The sequence below is a fragment of the Dinoponera quadriceps genome, unplaced genomic scaffold (assembly GCF_001313825.1).
Source record: "Dinoponera quadriceps isolate SergipeBrazil2010 unplaced genomic scaffold, ASM131382v1 scaffold3579, whole genome shotgun sequence".
NCBI lineage: Eukaryota > Metazoa > Arthropoda > Insecta > Hymenoptera > Formicidae > Dinoponera > Dinoponera quadriceps.
In genome coordinates, this window is record NW_014557637.1 from 995,582 (window position 1) to 1,012,486 (window position 16,905).

At 41.6% G+C, this 16,905-nt stretch overlaps 2 protein-coding genes across 2 annotated transcripts; both read right to left on the bottom strand.

Annotated features, from left to right (window-relative positions):
• Window positions 1–9,612: 9,612 nt before the first annotated feature.
• Window positions 9,613–12,975, bottom strand: LOC106749310. The gene is made up of 3 exons (XM_014628633.1): window positions 12,889–12,975; window positions 11,588–11,782; window positions 9,613–10,436 (listed from the first exon to the last, which is right to left on the bottom strand). Exons 1-3 carry the CDS (start codon window positions 12,973–12,975, stop codon window positions 9,927–9,929), a joined length of 792 nt encoding a protein of 263 aa, XP_014484119.1. The 3' UTR covers window positions 9,613–9,926.
• LOC106749344 (EF-hand calcium-binding domain-containing protein 1) lies at window positions 12,550–16,378 on the bottom strand. The gene is made up of 4 exons (XM_014628715.1): window positions 15,705–16,378; window positions 14,683–14,803; window positions 13,884–14,137; window positions 12,550–13,328 (listed from the first exon to the last, which is right to left on the bottom strand). Exons 1-4 carry the CDS (start codon window positions 16,043–16,045, stop codon window positions 13,106–13,108), a joined length of 939 nt encoding a protein of 312 aa, XP_014484201.1. The 5' UTR covers window positions 16,046–16,378; the 3' UTR covers window positions 12,550–13,105.
• Window positions 16,379–16,905: the final 527 nt, after the last annotated feature.

A 16,905-nucleotide genomic window follows, 5' to 3' on the forward strand; every position in this document is an offset into this window, starting at 1 on the left:
TGCGGGGTGATACACGGTTCTCAGGCCCGATCTATCGGTATCCGCGAGCCGAGAGGCGTACGTGTAAAATTCAAACATAAAAAAAAATATATATAAACATATATATATATATATATGTATATATATATATATATATACACATATAAGAGGCATGTCAAACGCAGATAAGCTCACGGTGCCGAGTGTATTCACGAATAGCACTTCGCTGACGCCCGTAATCGAAGCTTCTCGATGATCAAAATCAGTTCTTGGGGAGGCAAGAAAGAGAAAAAAAGAACGAAAACAAGAAAAGGAAGATAAACTGTTAAGATGAGATCGCGCGCTAATTAAAGTAACGTCGCGTAAAACGTAGGTGATTACTGTTCTCTCTGTGCGTGTACCCTTAATCGCGTAGGAATCGTCACGACTCATCGCCGATCGCTCGCAAATATTTTTCGAATTATCGGGATCGTAGAAAATCGTGCTATGCAATCTCTATGTGCGCGCCTACGTGTGTGTGTGTGTGCCCGTGCGTGTGCATGGATACGTATATGTTTGTATGTCGAATCAACGGCGAGAGCCACGCGTGTACAAATGAAAAATTCGCGCGATCCCCCATCCGATCCCCACGCCCGACGGTCGATTCCTTTTGGCGTCTGAACGGCGATTCCGTCGCCGTTCGCCGAAGAGCGACGACGGCCTGCTCACTGTACAGACTTTTCCCTCCTCCTCGACGGAAACCTGGAGAACCGAGACGCGAACGCGCGCGAGTGGACGCCTCGGTCGAGAATCGTGACAGATTCGCGTCGTAAGTAGATCGAGACTGGATCGAATCGCGAGAATCACGTCTCTCTTATCCGTTTTATCGCATTTGACGTCAATATCAAGAAAATAGTGAATATTTTCCAAATCGTACATCCAAAGACTCCCAATAATACAAATGTGAGTTAACGCGTCGACTGCCGAAATACGAGTTAACTCGCAGCGATTTCTTGTTACGGGCGCTAATTATGAATTTAATACACGGAAAGAAAAGTGTTAGAATCAAATGCACGTAATTACTTGTTTTCCAGGCTTTTAAGTCAAGCAGTGTTTTTATCAATTTAAGTGTATTTTAATAGCTTGCAGTAAATGCTTGAACGCAGTAATACCTTAATTTGTAAATGTATCACTGAATGTAAGTGTAAAATGGCTCTAAATTTAAGAGTATTTGTTAGAATTACTAAAATTGAACAAATAGAAAGAAATAATCAACATATTGAAATGACACGGCAATTTTGAAGCAATATTCGGAGCACGAAGTTCCCCGATGTCACTATGGCAGTCAACACGTTAACTTCTAATTTGTTCTTCTTCAAAATCACTCATCGCTACTTTGAAAACGCGAAGAGTCCCGTCTCCGAGTCGACGAGATCGAAGCGATTCCGCGTGATTCCCGTGTCACATCCCAGTTACTTTCCTCCACTCGCGGCGAGAAACGCCGAAAAGCGCGCGAATAACGCGAGGGAAAATCGCGATTTCGCGCGACGCCGCCTGCGAAAATCTCCTCACGAGATCCTGCACGCGCTCCTCGCTTGCATCCGCGCCCTCGGTGTTTCTCACGCGTCGCGCACGCACGATACACTTGTAAATATAGACAAGTACAATAATTTTTTGCCAAAATAACCGGGGCTCCGGGGGAGTCTCGGGTCTTCTCCGTAGCTGTCTCTCGAATGCCGCCGGCCACCATCGGCCGACAAATAATTCGCGATCGCTCCCTATCGTCTATCCGAGTAACGATCGTGTAACTTTACCTTCAGGAAGAAAACGTGAACAGTCAAAGTTCCAGATGTTTCCAAATTAGAAAATTTACGCTTTACATGAACCCCCCCCCCCCCCCNAAAGTTGGTCATGAATCTTCTCCTCCAGCGTGAATTCGTGAAAAGTGTACATTCTCGAATTCGAATGCATTTAGACGTTTCATTCTACACGTTTTCACCCGAGGGAAAAATTACATGGCCGACACACTCTGGCCTTTCTCGCGTCGTCATTTCCACCGAGATCGGTCCCCGCCCGGAGCGAATTATTCGTCGACCGCTCTGATCGCGTCTTACGAGCGTGGAACCGCGACGACGACGTGCGGACCCCCGGAAACTCAAAGACTGCCTTGAAACCGGAAACTGCCGATCAACTGCCGAAGGATATCCCGTGTATCCCCCCTCTCGAAGATGATGTACTCGGAAACTGCCCGTCGTGCATTGCCCCACGTGTGTCGTTGTCACGCTCACGTGTACCATAAAACGCGACACTGCGTTGCCGCATTCCTACCGCCGTTTACCGGTTAAACCGCTTCGTCGTGGACGACGATTATTCTTCTCGTTATCGTGGAGAGAACTCTCTTACGTCGCGACACTTTTCTTATATATTTTTACACTTTCCCGTGAACTCTCGACCTGTCGTCGCAACGGAGAGCGGACAACTGCGTCTCTCTCTCTCTCTCTCTCTCTGTTCGATGCTCTCGAATCATCATCTCGATCGTCATCGATGAGAGAGAAGTACTTTTCTCCCTGTCTGATGTTTACTGCCCTTCGCGAAATGCACTTTTCGCGCGCATTTAAGTCACCCCCCCTCCCTCCCCACCGCACGTCGACTCGCGTTCGTCGCGGTTTCACGGAGCCCTCGGAGCGCGGCGGCGACCTCGCGCAACGTTTTCTCTCTTCTTTGTCCCGATGCGCTCTAACTTAAAACGATCATCGGTGATTCACACAAAATACCGTAATACTATATTTTAGTAAAGGGATTTATCGATAACGTCGTAGGCTAAAGGAAGGAAAAAGGAATAAACGCGCGCCGGGCCGATCGCGGCTCGGCGGTCTACCACGCGGTTTTACCTAATTACGGTGTAGAGCGCACCCTTCGTGCGGGTGAATCATAATTGCTAGTCTTTAATTTCATGACGTGCGCGCGTACACTCCCGTCCTGTCGCCGACGTGAATGTACGCGCTCATATCGGCAACGAGGAGCGAGTATGCGAGTGAACAAAGAATCACGCGAAAGACGGGATGTACAATGAGTGTGAATTGTAAATTGCCATTTTTGAATTGCGATCATTGTTATAATTGCTATTATTATTATTATTATTATTATTATTATTATTATTATTTTATTATTATATTGATATTATTATTACTATTTTAAAACTATTTACTATTAATTTCAAGGTTACAATTTTAAAACAATAGTAATTATTATTAGTTATTTTAATTATCTCTAACGTTTACTATACGTAACGGCAAATTATAACGGTAATTGCGGCTTTGATTTTTATACATAATATTTTATATATACATTTTACAAGAAAAAAAAAAGAAGTAAGAAAGGAGGGAAACGATCGATTACTCTTTAGGAGACGCAAGTGTATTTTGATATAGAGCATGTATGCCATATTGTGTGTGTAAGTGTGGTACGACTAAAATTCCGCGCGTCCGGCGGCGAGACCGGTGTCGCGCGGGCCGCGGAGGCGAATTTAATTTTTGCGAGTCTCGCGTTCAGCGGACGGTTCGTTCGTTCGTTCGTTCATTTGTTCGTTCGTTTGTTTCTCCTCCCGCTTTATGTTCTCGGCCACGAACGTCGCATAGGAAGAACCTGTATTAGAATGGACAGTATTTTTCACGGGAAAATTGCTCTCGACGGAGCGGCGGATTCTGGTCGAACGTCGAAAATCGAACGGGCGAATTTCGAGAATTGCAGCTGTCGAAATACATATATATATATATATATATAATATGTATAGAGAGAGAGAGAGGGGGGGGGGGAAGGGGTAGAGAGGAACAGAGAGTTCGCACCGCATCTACCGTGAAATTTAGGCAAAAAAAAGAACAACAGAGGAAAACACAAACGATCGCTTCCCTAAGCTATTATTAACATTCTACAACAGGCCAGTAGCGAGATCCGTCGAATTGTAATCTCGCGGCGATCGTCCTCACCTGCGACGAATTTTTCGGTTTTGCACGATTCCCGAGCTGACTCGCGCGCGATTTCGTTCACATACCGTTCATTTGAGTGCAACCACCACCGTAACCAACCACTACCAACCATCACCTGATCCTTCTTCGAGGCGTGCCGACGTGCTCGATCGAGGCTGTAAATAGAGAAGATTGCAAACCCGGGCGCGTTCGATGTGCCACGATCTCGAGGTTCTCCGTAACTTCCGACATTTAAGTGCCTAAAGACCCGGAGACACGTCTATTCTCTTCGTTGTCTAGTTTCAACGGTTGGATAAGGCGTTGCTCGTCGTCATCGCCGGCGACGGCGAGAGGGGGGAGAGGGGGGAGAGCTCTCTCTCTCTCGGGGGCGCTCACACACTCGCGACGCACGACACGTGACGAGTTTCGCTCGCGATCCGCTCAATTTGTATATCCGTGCGGGACGTTGTCACGAAGAAAGTACATAAGATATCACATCCGCGCTTCTCGCGAATTTCCGCGCTAGGGTAGACTAATAGTAGGTGACAGCGACCGTTCTCGTCGTGATGCTTGCAATATCCACGGTACCTGTGAAAATGATCGCAGTGGTGCGTGATTCTACGAGACAGACAGACAGGCAGACAGAGAGAGAACCGCGCAACTTCATTCACAACCCGGGCAAAATTTATTATATGTAATTATTATATATATTATATATATAATAATACATAATTATATATAATTGTATATAATTATATATAAGTTATATATGAATTTTGTCCACATATGATCATACATAATCATACATGTCCATACGAAGAAAAAAAAAGATCTTATGTCATTCAATTAAACGACGACATTATGTGCTGCCAAAAGCATTTACTTCGATTATATTTGCATACAATTTGTATTTTTCGCTTTGTGGACGTATATAATTATTTATATATATAATTATACATAGTCATGTAGAAACAAGTTTCATGATCTTTCTTTCCCGGGGAGCTCTGAGCACATCGAAGCGCCAGCTCCGATAGAATCCATCGCGTTTGTATCACGTAATCCTTGAACTGCCGTATTTACTCTCCGTAGCTCGCGGGAGGAAGAGTGTCGATGTATATAGAACAACGTACAAATACCGTAAACCCTCCAACATTACTCGACGGTCCGAAGTGACTTCGACGCGCGTAAACTCGTTCTCGTCGTTCTCCTTTAGTAATAGCCTGTCATTTTTTGACCCTTTGAACCCGTAATGCCGCTGTAAAGGGAATATATTCATTTCAGGTCTTCGGAATATACGCAATTGGCAGAATTTAGAGTATTTCTGTGTAAAAGTTGCATTCGTTTATTTCGATTCGAAGTATTTACGTAATAATCCATGAAGAAATGAAATATATCATTTCTTTACTCCGAAATATGCATATAAGATATCCTCGGAGGAATTACGGTTCAAAGGATCGAAGGATGTCGCGGGCTGTTTATCCCGAGACCGTTTCTTCGCTCCGTATTCATTAGCTTGCGCGCCGCGGATAATCAAAATTCCAGTTAGGCGAACTGTTGACGGTCCGTCGGTGGGTTGAAGGGAAAAGCGCCTATGCGCCGAGCGCGTCGCGAGATCGAGCGGGAGAAAGCGCGGAAAATGAGGAAAGATGGGAGAACGTAGCACCCCGGTGTCCCTTCGCGGGCCCCCGTGGCTTCCCGCGACAGGGAGGGAATCCGGGACACCGTGGCAGCGCTTTATCCAACCCTCGCTAGTTTTACGTCGCAAAGGACGAGAGACTGTCGCTCGACACACCCAGCAGATCTCAGCACTCCGGCGAAACGAACATGGATCACATTTATTTTTTATTCGAGAAACTCGCAGAAGGGCCAACTCGTTTCCGTGGAGTGCGCCTAACGAATAAATAAATAATGATATATTACGAATAAATGAATAAACACAAACAAACAAATGAATGAATATAAATATATATATGAATATATATATATATATATAAATATATAAATATATTATATATACATACATACATACACATACATACATACATACAGAGATGCGCGTGCGTGTACATATATAAATCTAAGTGCGAGAACCTCGAGCGGCGCGGCGCAGCGTTACACGAAATGAGACAGAAGAAAATGAAGAAAAAGGAAAAAAAAAAGGAAAGAAACGAGAAAAACCGGAAAAGGGAATCCTCGAAAGAATTGGAAGCGCCGGAACGTCGTCGTCGTCGTCGTCGGCCCGATGATGTTTTTGTTCTTTGAGGGTGCAAAGAGTCAATTTTGTCGATTACGTAAAACGAAACCCCTCTGCATCACTGTAACATACCTCTAGCACGTCTCATAGTTTAATTAGCCCTCGGGTTATCGGTCGTTTAAATTTTCCTCAGGCACTGAGCAGGCACACACGAAGTACCTTCAGATAATTTATTTTTCTGACTAGAAAATCTAGGGGCGGGTCGTGGGGAGCAGGTCGAACGGGAACGAGGGGGTGGGTCGGGTCGGAGCAAGGGGAGGGAGAGGGAGGGAGGGTTACAGCAGCACGCTCTGGCGAGCGGGATATGGTATCTTGGTAATCCGAGGGTTAAGACTGATTCTACAAACGCGTTATAAAAAATGCTAGACCGAGCATATTTTATAATTATACTGTCATTATTATTGTTTGTAATTATACGATTACTATCGAATTTGTTTTTAATAAACGGCAGGTGCCATGATTACGTACACCGGCTGTGGTGATCTTTTGTGCAACTTCCAATCCTCTTCCTGCCATGCACGTACGCGCACGGATATCATTGTTATTGTTATTTATTTCGCGGGAAGAGTCTATTAAGAGAAGAAGGATAGAAAAGTAAAGATTACATCGGGTTACGAGTATACGGAATGAGTGAAACGTAAAGCCGTTGTACACTCCTTTCGTAGTGAATTTCCTCGAGGAGAATTGCGAGCCAACTCGCAAGAGCGCGACTGATAAAGGTACGTTCAAGAAGACAATACTTTCCGTCGATTATATCATTTTATTATGACACACATAATCTTGCCGCGAATCGGACGCGACAGTCTTCGCAAATGAAACTTCGCGATATTCCCTCGAGCTTCCTTTCCGCACTTATTTCACACTGTCTCGTCGCTGAGTTCAAACTTCGCCCTGAAAATTTTATTTATTTATTTTAACTCTTCTCTTTTTTAATTTCTTACATGAAATTATAAGAACATGCGCGACACGATACCTGTTGGAGTTGGCATTGACGTTCGTGTTGAGGTTGGAATTCTGGTTACGGCTCAACGCTCTGTGTCTCTTCGGCTTTCGTATTGCCTGGTAGTCGTCATCTTCGTCGGAGCGGCTCATGGACCTCCGGTTTGCTAAGTTCATGAGTTGCGCTAACGGACTCCAGCTTCGATTCTTTTGCGATGTGATTAACAAACAATTGATGCGTTTTATATCCTCGGAATAATTAAATTAATAGCAAGCGAATGAATGCAAAAATGAAAGGCAGTAAAACTTCGGTCTTTATCTCTTTTACTCCGGACAGTTTTTTTCGAGACGTCTTTTAAAGGAAATTTATGAATCACAGATATAGTGATTGGCTCAATATTGGCTAAGCCAAAGCTTCAGATTCAAGCTCAAAATTAAATGGTTGATTATCAAAAAACTGCACGGGAAAATATCTTTCGGAACCAATAGACGCGAAATGAAGTTATATTATAGAAATGTCGTTGTAAAAAGAGAATAATTATACTTTGCTACTTATTTAGTAAAATAATATTAATAACGTTGTACCTCGTCGTCGTCGTCAAAAGCCGAAGGATGACGATTACTATGTTTCAGGTTGTGAGAAAACAGAGTCGCGCACTGCTCGGGCAGCTTGAACAGTCCATTTTCGATGCGTTCCAACGTCATCAGAATAGCTTCCAGATAACTAGCACTGGGCTTATACGCGTTGCCGTACCGCGACATTAAAATCAGGAACTTGTGAAAGCAAGGAATCATGCTACATTGAAAATGTTTCGTCGATATGTCGGATCAGATTAAACGCGACGCATTCTCCTTCATTCTCTCTCTCTTTTTCTCTCCATCGAAAGTTCTCCATCTCGGGATAAAATTTCGGTAAACATTGACGGGAACTCCGGTGATTTTAATTAATTTTTAATGAGAGAAAGAGAGAGGAAATAAATAATACGATAAAAATAGACTCACTTTGACAGAAAAATATTCGATAAATAGAAGATAATACATAAAAATAAAAAATGAATATACTCACAAGGCAACTGAATAGTCGGCGTGACATTACTGTAGAAGCCATGATCGTCGATTGTTAACGCTCTCCTCAACTTTCGATAGATCGCTCGGAACTGAGTTTGTTATATAGGAGCGTTTGGTCACGCTAGAATCAAAATCCGTTCGCGAATTTACGCGGTGCGTAATTAAATATTATATATCCGATAAAGAGAACGACGATCGAAGCGGGTGTTATCGTTCGCGCGAGTAAACGCGTAACATTCAATTTCTTGTCCACGATTATTAATCATCTCGCGCGAAACTATAAAGTGCGCCTGTGCGTTTCGGGACTTTCGTCGAGGTGGATGAATACGCGCGAGAAAGCAGTCGCGAATGGCGCGATTCGTACTTCACGTGTCGGGCTTTCTTCTGAAACGAAGGAAACATGGAAAGTGTTGTCAGGAGTTGCCCTTGTTCTGTAAACTTTAAGGACAGTGCAGAATAAAACCGTTTGTGTATCTTTACATTGTTGTAAATTTCTGAAACATTTTGCATGAACCGTTTTGACCTATGATTTCTTGCCATCCATCGTATATACGTTGTTAAAATTTAAAATACAAATAGTACATATCAAATGACAAATAAAATAACAAATTAACGCGTAATGTCGGTTTATTCCTTAGTTAAAAACAAAAACTCTATAGGGTAACTCCGGTATTTACGCCGCAGAAGTCACAAAAAATAGAAAGAGTGGGAGTAATTTACCCGCAGTCACTCTGTTATATAGCCTTTATGTTATGTTAGTATCGTGTTACGATTTCAACTTTTTATCGTTAATATTTATATAAGAAAACTCTTGTGAATTGAATCGATTTCTCAATGTATTAATGTAGTAAGTAACGCGATCGTATATTACAATCAGCTTAAAATAATTATCGTAAGGAATATAAAAGGCTTAACGATTATTTTACGAGGCATAAGTGTAAAAGGATGTTAAAGTATAGGATACTGCAAAATATAAGTGTTTAGCTTTTGTGTTTTTTGTTTAGATGACTTATATATCCCACCTGTTTGGGATATACAGTATTTTTAGCGGGATTTATGTCACAGTAAAGACGTTCCGTAGGGAAGCATTTCGGATTTGGTTTATACGATAAATATTGTAAGTGTTATTGCACGTTAACGTCTATAAGACAGAACTTTTATTTATGTTAAACATTTATAAATTATTTTTACTATTATTTTTCGTGCATTTATTTCTCATTCTTAGATCCTAATCAACTTTTTACACACACTTTATAAATTACTGTATCATTTTACGTTTTATTTATAAGTATTATTTGTAAATTTTTTATAAGCCATCTCTATACGTACCTTCCTATCTCATCTCTGTGGAATATGTGGTAAAGATATAAGGGTTTTCTAAAAGTTTTTCTTTTAAATATAAGAAGTAAATATTTTGTATTTCCAATTTGTTTATAGCAGTAGAATATACAGTAGAATATACAATATACAGTTTTATTTGAATAGTTCATTTGCCTTAAACATAATAAATAACATTTGATAAATTAAGTTTTCCTTAAGTGAGACGTATATACCGGAGGTATCCTAATATAATCTCTATTACAAAATTCTTCCCGTCCAAATAAAAGATTGCGACTTATTTAGCAAAATTAATTCATCAATTAAACTCTCAACTGTTGAATTTATTTAATTAACTTTAATTTGACAATTGACTTATTGAATTTATTTATTCAACAAAATCTGGCGCACACGATCGGCCGGAGCTAGTGAAACACGTCGAGGATGTCCTGTTTGCGCATCTTGATCTTGACGTTCACGTAGTCGTTGTGCTCGTCGTCGCTCACTGTCGTGATAGGCTCGTACATCCTTCTGTTGGGCGTAGCCTCGGTTCGAAGGCCGAAGTGGTTAAAGGACGCTTCTTCGATCTTCGACTGGATCATCTTGAGCGAGACCATCATCTCCGCGACGATGTCCCTGATCATGATTTCCTGGTCCATCAAGTTGAGACCCGGAGTGTCGCGGGTGAGCGCTCGCCGGGCGATCTGGTCGAACTCGGTTGCTAAGTGATAAGCGGACGGCTGCGTCAAGCTCCTTCTGCCGGGCATCACCAATGGAGCCACCACCTTCTCCAGATCCTTAATCGCGTTCCACGCGTGGGTGGGGTGACCGGTACTGTTGAGACGAGCCTCAATCACCTTCCACAATTCCTTCGCCACTTCCTGCGGGTCCACGTTCACGATGATGTTCACGTTCTTGTTCTGGATTACCGTTTCCTGCAAAGTCGCATTGCCTTGAATAAAAGGACGATCGCGAGAAGACTTCTCCTTCGCGACGATACCAAGTGTCCTGATAACGCGGATAAGGTGAGAATAGCTCTCAGGTAGGTTGATTTATTCATTCGCGTGAAGGCCTAGCCAGCGATCATATAAATTTTCCCTAGAATGGAAACGCGACAAGTAAGCATTCTAAATGTTCGCAAATTAGAAAATTTATGCTTTTCATGCTAGTTTCACGCTACACGAGAGAAAAGCGCCAGATTCAATAATTATTCCAATATTAACGAATTTGTGCTTGGATTAAGTAAATTTTATTCTAACGAATAAATATTTAACTATTTCACTTGGTTGATTTACTTGGAAGATACTTTTCCAAATAAAAATTTGCGAAGAAGTAATTATTTTTCTGCGTACGGGAGAAAATTCGTCATCAACCTGCAAGAGAGGTCATGAATCTTCTCGAACGTAAATTCGTGAAAAACGTAAATTTTCTCATTCGAAAACACTTGGAATATTCACACCTTTTGCGTTTCCTGGGGGAAAAAAATATTATGATCGTAGCTCTGACGCTTTAGTATCGCTACACTGAGAAAAAGTACATGAAAATTGATTTCTAGGGATATAAGGTTTACTTCTGTGAAAACCTCTTTCTCTCAATGTGAAAAGTACTTTGTTCTCCGTGTAGTTTCAATGTAAACCCGCCTCCGACCGCTGGTATCGCGGTGTCTACTTAGGGCCGGCTTCCCTGCTGGCTTTGCTATCCTTACTTCAGCACTGGTCAGCGCGAGGGTGACGCACAATAACAGCAAGTACGTCATAACGTTACTGGAAATTATACGTGACAGCGCGTGTCTGATGTACGACGAGCGACGCGTGTGCTATAAACGGACTTTTATAGAGAGAAACCTTCCGCAGCAGAGAGGTGTTCCTCTCGCTTTCGCTCGCGAACGATATCGCATCGTGGTACGGGATTAACGGTTCGCGAAGTTCGCGCGTCAAGAACGTCATTGATTAATGCGCAGGCAGCAGTCCGTAAATCGCCCGTCGTGATAACTCGGGCCATCCGGTAACGAGCAATATCGGGTGGGATCGAACTCTCGTCATCGTCGCGAGAAAGAGTCGACGAGACGCGACGCGCGACAACTCACGCAGCGGAGAGAAGAAAACGCCTTTCCCCTCCTACGATACGCGAACGAGCTCTCGCGCTCCTTGTGAGTGACCCACCGAGTGCTGTGAGGCCGCGAAGGATCACGAACGATCCCGAACTTTATGGCCCACGAAGTGTCGCGCCGCTGCGGAGGATCGCGCAAGGTCCTGCGCTCGTTGCGTTTACCGCCGCGCGGCTCAATTTACGCCCGAACGCCGATTACGCGTCATACGATCGAATCGAATTGGCGAGACGGATATGTTCCGGCGTGTCAATTCGTAGCCGATCGATTTTCACGCCGCGCTCGTAAAGATTACGGAAACAATTCTGACGAAAAATATACGTTCCCGATATCCGGCGCTTATTGGAACTAATTTTGTAATTGGAAATGTGATTTTGAGGTCAGAAATTCGGATTTTTCACTTCGAGGTAAGATCACACGCGCATCATTTTCATCGTTCTTATCCGCCGTATTATATTATGATTATACCCGTTGCTCGCGTATTATTTGTTGTCGATTATATTTTAAGATAATTATTATGATACGAATATCGTGAGACCCGACCGATTTTCTGTATTTGAACAAGATCGCAAGTTTAATATGCGTAATTTCTTATAAATTGTATTTAAATATTTTCGAGAAGGTACTACGTTCATTATGAGTGTCAAACATTTGGTAAATTTCATACATGTATTAATGCAGCATATTATTTAAAAACGAAATTGCACCTAATTCGTGCCTTGTGTTAATTATTATTTAGGAATTAAAAAACCGACTTATCAATCAAATTCTACTATTTCAAGATTTTCCTTTATTTCAAAATAAAATCCATACTATAATTAAAAATACACTACATGTAAAAATTGAATATACTATTCTCGAACTGAATATATTATTATATCTTGCTAGAAAGCGGCAATAATGTTACAATCTTTAAGTGCTTGAAAACTGAGTATTTTAGCTACAAAATATTTTCTGAATCATCCAATTATCATTATTTTTACGGGAGTTATAAACAATTGAATTTTACAGATTTTTCATGATAGAGCAGAAGTACGTCTGACTTGTTTTAGAGTTATACTACGATTTCCAATCTTCAGTGAGGATGGTGGCGGCTCGTAACGGATACTTAGGAACTAATAAAAATAACAGGTCTGGCAATCGTAATCAGGTGTATTAGACCCATTATTTTTACGAGGCAATGGACAACTTTATTGCCATTTGGCGGTGTTAAGTGAAAACACTTTCAACCAAACGAGTTTAAATCCTGGCTAAAAATGATTCAAGTCATGAATAAATGCCTTTTCTCGGAGTAGTTTAGACCCGTTATGATTATTAGACCTGTTATTTTTATTAGTTCCAAAGTCACCACTACAAGCCGCCACCATCATTGCCGCGAAATGGTGAATCACACGATGCCTGTTAAATAGGCAATAGATTCTTTTCTGTGTGTACTCTTTTGTTTCCGCCAGGTTACAGAGTTCTACTTGAAGGCCCGCGTAACTTCGCCAGATATCTTCAAGGTTGAAGAGTCGCTAGAAAGACCACGCAGTTCTCGTCGGTGGGCAGACATTGGCCGAATGCTTCCAACAGTAAAGGCTCTCCCTTCACCGCCGTCTCATAATCCCGGAAAGATATCTTGCCGTCGTGATCGACGTCGAGCTTCTTCAAGGCCAATTCCGATAAGTCTCGAACACTTTCATCTGGATCCTCCTCGCCGGGTTGCTTTATCAGGCAGTTTCTGCGAATGTACGTATTATGAATTATTTTCCCGCTTAAATGACCTCATCGTGAGTGCGATAAGACGATGAACGACAGTAGAAGAGAACATGTTATGATGTATAATAATATTTTGTACAATAATTTATTTTAATTTTAATTAATAATTATAACGATGGGCTTCCGAGCTCTCCGCACAATTTTTCCTGTTTTTCTTGTTTATTTACGCTGATATTGACACATTTTGCACAATTTTATCATTTTATATATTTTCGTCGTCTCGCCGTGGTGAAATTTAATAAAAGATTTTTTTAATTTTCGCTCAATCGACGCCCCGAACTTCAACCGCATCGCCTCCTGCTCTACTATAGTACTCGTTACAACATCACATAGTGAAATTAAAATATAACTATCCAGAAATATCTCAAAAATTGTTAAATCTAATTTGTGTAAAACCGGTTTAAAAGCCGAGTGGCGCAGTCGTTGCGTTTCTCGAGTTTTATTCAGATTTCAAATGATGGTTCATCCCGCTTCGACATCGTTGGAACGCGAAAAGTTGAGATCATGTCATCCTTACTTGAGCAATTGAAAGATCTCGTCCTTCGTGATGTATCCGTCGTTATTGAGATCATACACGTGGAAGCAGAAGTCGATCCTGTCGCGGAGGCTACCCCGTAAGAACACGTCGAGACCAATGATCCACGGCTCGAGCCTGATGGCCCCTTCGATCTCGCGGTCCCAACAGCAGAACAAACGCTCCACTAGAATGTCCTCCGTGATCACGTGGAACGTATCGTGGAGGAGCTCCCGAAAAATCGCTCTGTCGATGCCCTGAAAAACGCTTCAGGCATTTTGGAAAGGTTTTCCTTCGAGTGCTCGTTAACCGTGGCTAATCACGTTTATTTTCAAATCTTTAATTCGCCATTCGGTCGGTGAGACCGCTCTCGACTTTGTCGCATCCGTCATTTTCATTCTAATTAAGACTTTTCAGCTTGTAATACGAAAATTGGAAATGCAGAGTTTGAATAAGTTATATTAAGTAATAATTCATGATGCCAGGTCAAGAAAATGATTTGGGTTTAAACGAAATTTATTGTTGTAAGAAGAATTTGAAATTTATTGTTGTAAGAAGATGTTTCTGGATAAAATTCTCAAATGTTTTTGCAAATGCGATTTAATTGATATTAATATTTAACGGTTTGTCTTGAACTTTGCCCTAGAAAGTGCGTCAAGATGTGTCTCGGGATTAATGTTTATTCATTCTTTCTGTGATTTCCATTCATTAATTAATTATTAAACAATGAGTATTAATGAGATTCTTAGATCGCATATGAATATTTATAATTAACCCGATCGCTTAGGAACTGTTCGATTACCTCGACCGCCGGTCTCGATTGCGACCTTCTACCGACGGACGACATCGACCGGCCAACTTGTTGTTGGCTGGAATTGGTGGTCAGTTTTGTGTAGAGTTTGCAGAGATTATCCAATTCCACCCTGCAGATGCAAGTGCAAATCGAGCACACATGTGAAACGACTTTAACCTTTTGCGATAGTAATGCGTTCTTCTGTTGACACGAATGTGTTGACACGAATGTGTTTAGCAAAAATTTCGATCTTTACACGAGTGTACACAAACAAACAGGATAACGATGTGTTTGCACTTGAAATTAACATTAGGAGCTTGCAAAGTGCGTGGATAATTTTGTTTGCTCGAGACATGAGTCGTTTTAACGCGAAACCAAACGGCTATCTAAAATATGGCAAATCACGATATCGGTTACTTTCAACACGGTATGTATTATGATTATGATTATGATTTATGATTATGATTTATGTATTTTCAATTAAAGAAATATTAATTATACTATTAATTAAAAAATAATGGCTAAGTCTGACGGACCTTTTGTAAGCGTGAATACATTAATCGCACGACGTCGTGAAATATTATCGCCGTCACAGTAGAATTCGAATGAAAAGTCCTTCGCGAAATTAATCCGAGCATCGATTCATCGGGACACGGGAAAAATATTGTAGTAAAAATTATCACAAAATTTCATAATGACGAAGTCCATGCCGGAATTATGACTGAAATTATTACTTGTGTTGTAATCTTTAGCGACGTGTACACATGAAACACAAATGCATCACAAATTTTTACTACAATATTTTCTCCGGTGCGGTAAAAAAATGTGCTAAAAACGGTCCGCTGAAGTTTTTGTGTTACTTTGGGGAATATGTTAAAAAGTATACAAATATATGTTAAATTAACGTAATTCACCTTATTAATATCTTACTTTTTGACATATTCATCTTGTTAAAATTTTTAGCGGGCCGTCTTCAGCACAAAACGCTTTACTGTGCATAATATACACGGACGAACTTTCTGCGAACTTGCCTGGAGAACTTTGTTTTCTTCTTCAGGGACTCGATTATTTTGACGATGTACGCGGAGTTCCTGGCGCCGCCGGCCTCCGGCATCCTCCTGCGGCGTCTCTTGCGCGGCTCGCAGCACTTACCGCCGGGCGCGGCGGAGATCTGTCGCTTCGTGTTCACGGACGTTTTGCGACCCCTTAGGAATCTCGAGACGCTCTTGATGATCGTCGTGCCGGTACGAATGCTCGCGCCGGCGGGACGCTTAGCGCCGGCGGGACGCTTAGCGCCGGCGCCCACGCCGGCGCCCGGACTATCCTCCTCCGGGTTCACCGTCGTCGGCGTGACGCTCCGTAGCTCGGACATCCCCCGATTCGGTTGACTGAAACCGTCGCGAATTCCGATCAGATCGTACGGCTGATATACCGTAAATTGCTCGAGTTCTCGCGTAGATTCCGCTCGAAATCGACCCTTCGAACCTATTATCTCCGCTATAACGGACGCACACTGAGAGAAACAAAGATTTATTCAGTGACGCACAGGTAGGATTGTCTGCTTTCTACGTGGAGAAGAAGGTTCCTTTGGATTTAGCATACGTGTTTGTTTGACTCGAGCTTGTTTAATATGAACAACATAGTTTATTATCTAACATCATTGTTTTTTGAACGAAAGTGTTTATGTTTCATTAGGGTAACCCATGTTGTTTGACAGAAAAAACAATGTTATTTAGAGGAAATTTGGTTTTCGACAAAAGAATTTATTTTATCGTATATTAAATATTGTCCCACTGAAACAAAGAAGTTCTTTAATTTCTGTTCTGACATAGTATAATTTTGTTTAAATAATTGATTGCTCATGACGACCATTGTAATGTTTGGATGAAAATGCAAAAAAATTATACAAGGGAAAATCTGTTATTTGACATAAAGATATATATTGTTTGAGAAACTGGACAATCCTGTTTGTTGAATCAAACATTTATCTGTTTGCTCGCTCTTTCCGTGTATTACATTTAATTATGAGTTCGTAATATTTCCTGGTAAATCTGTAATTAATGAAACGCATGATAATACGAGTAATGATTACGATACACATACAATTCGAGTAACATTGATGTTCGTAACATCAGATCTTTCGCCGACAGATCGTTTTTGTCGCTCAGATGTCGCACGTATATCTTGAATAGGGGCGATCACCGCGATAGAGATGCAAATTTGCCTGATAAA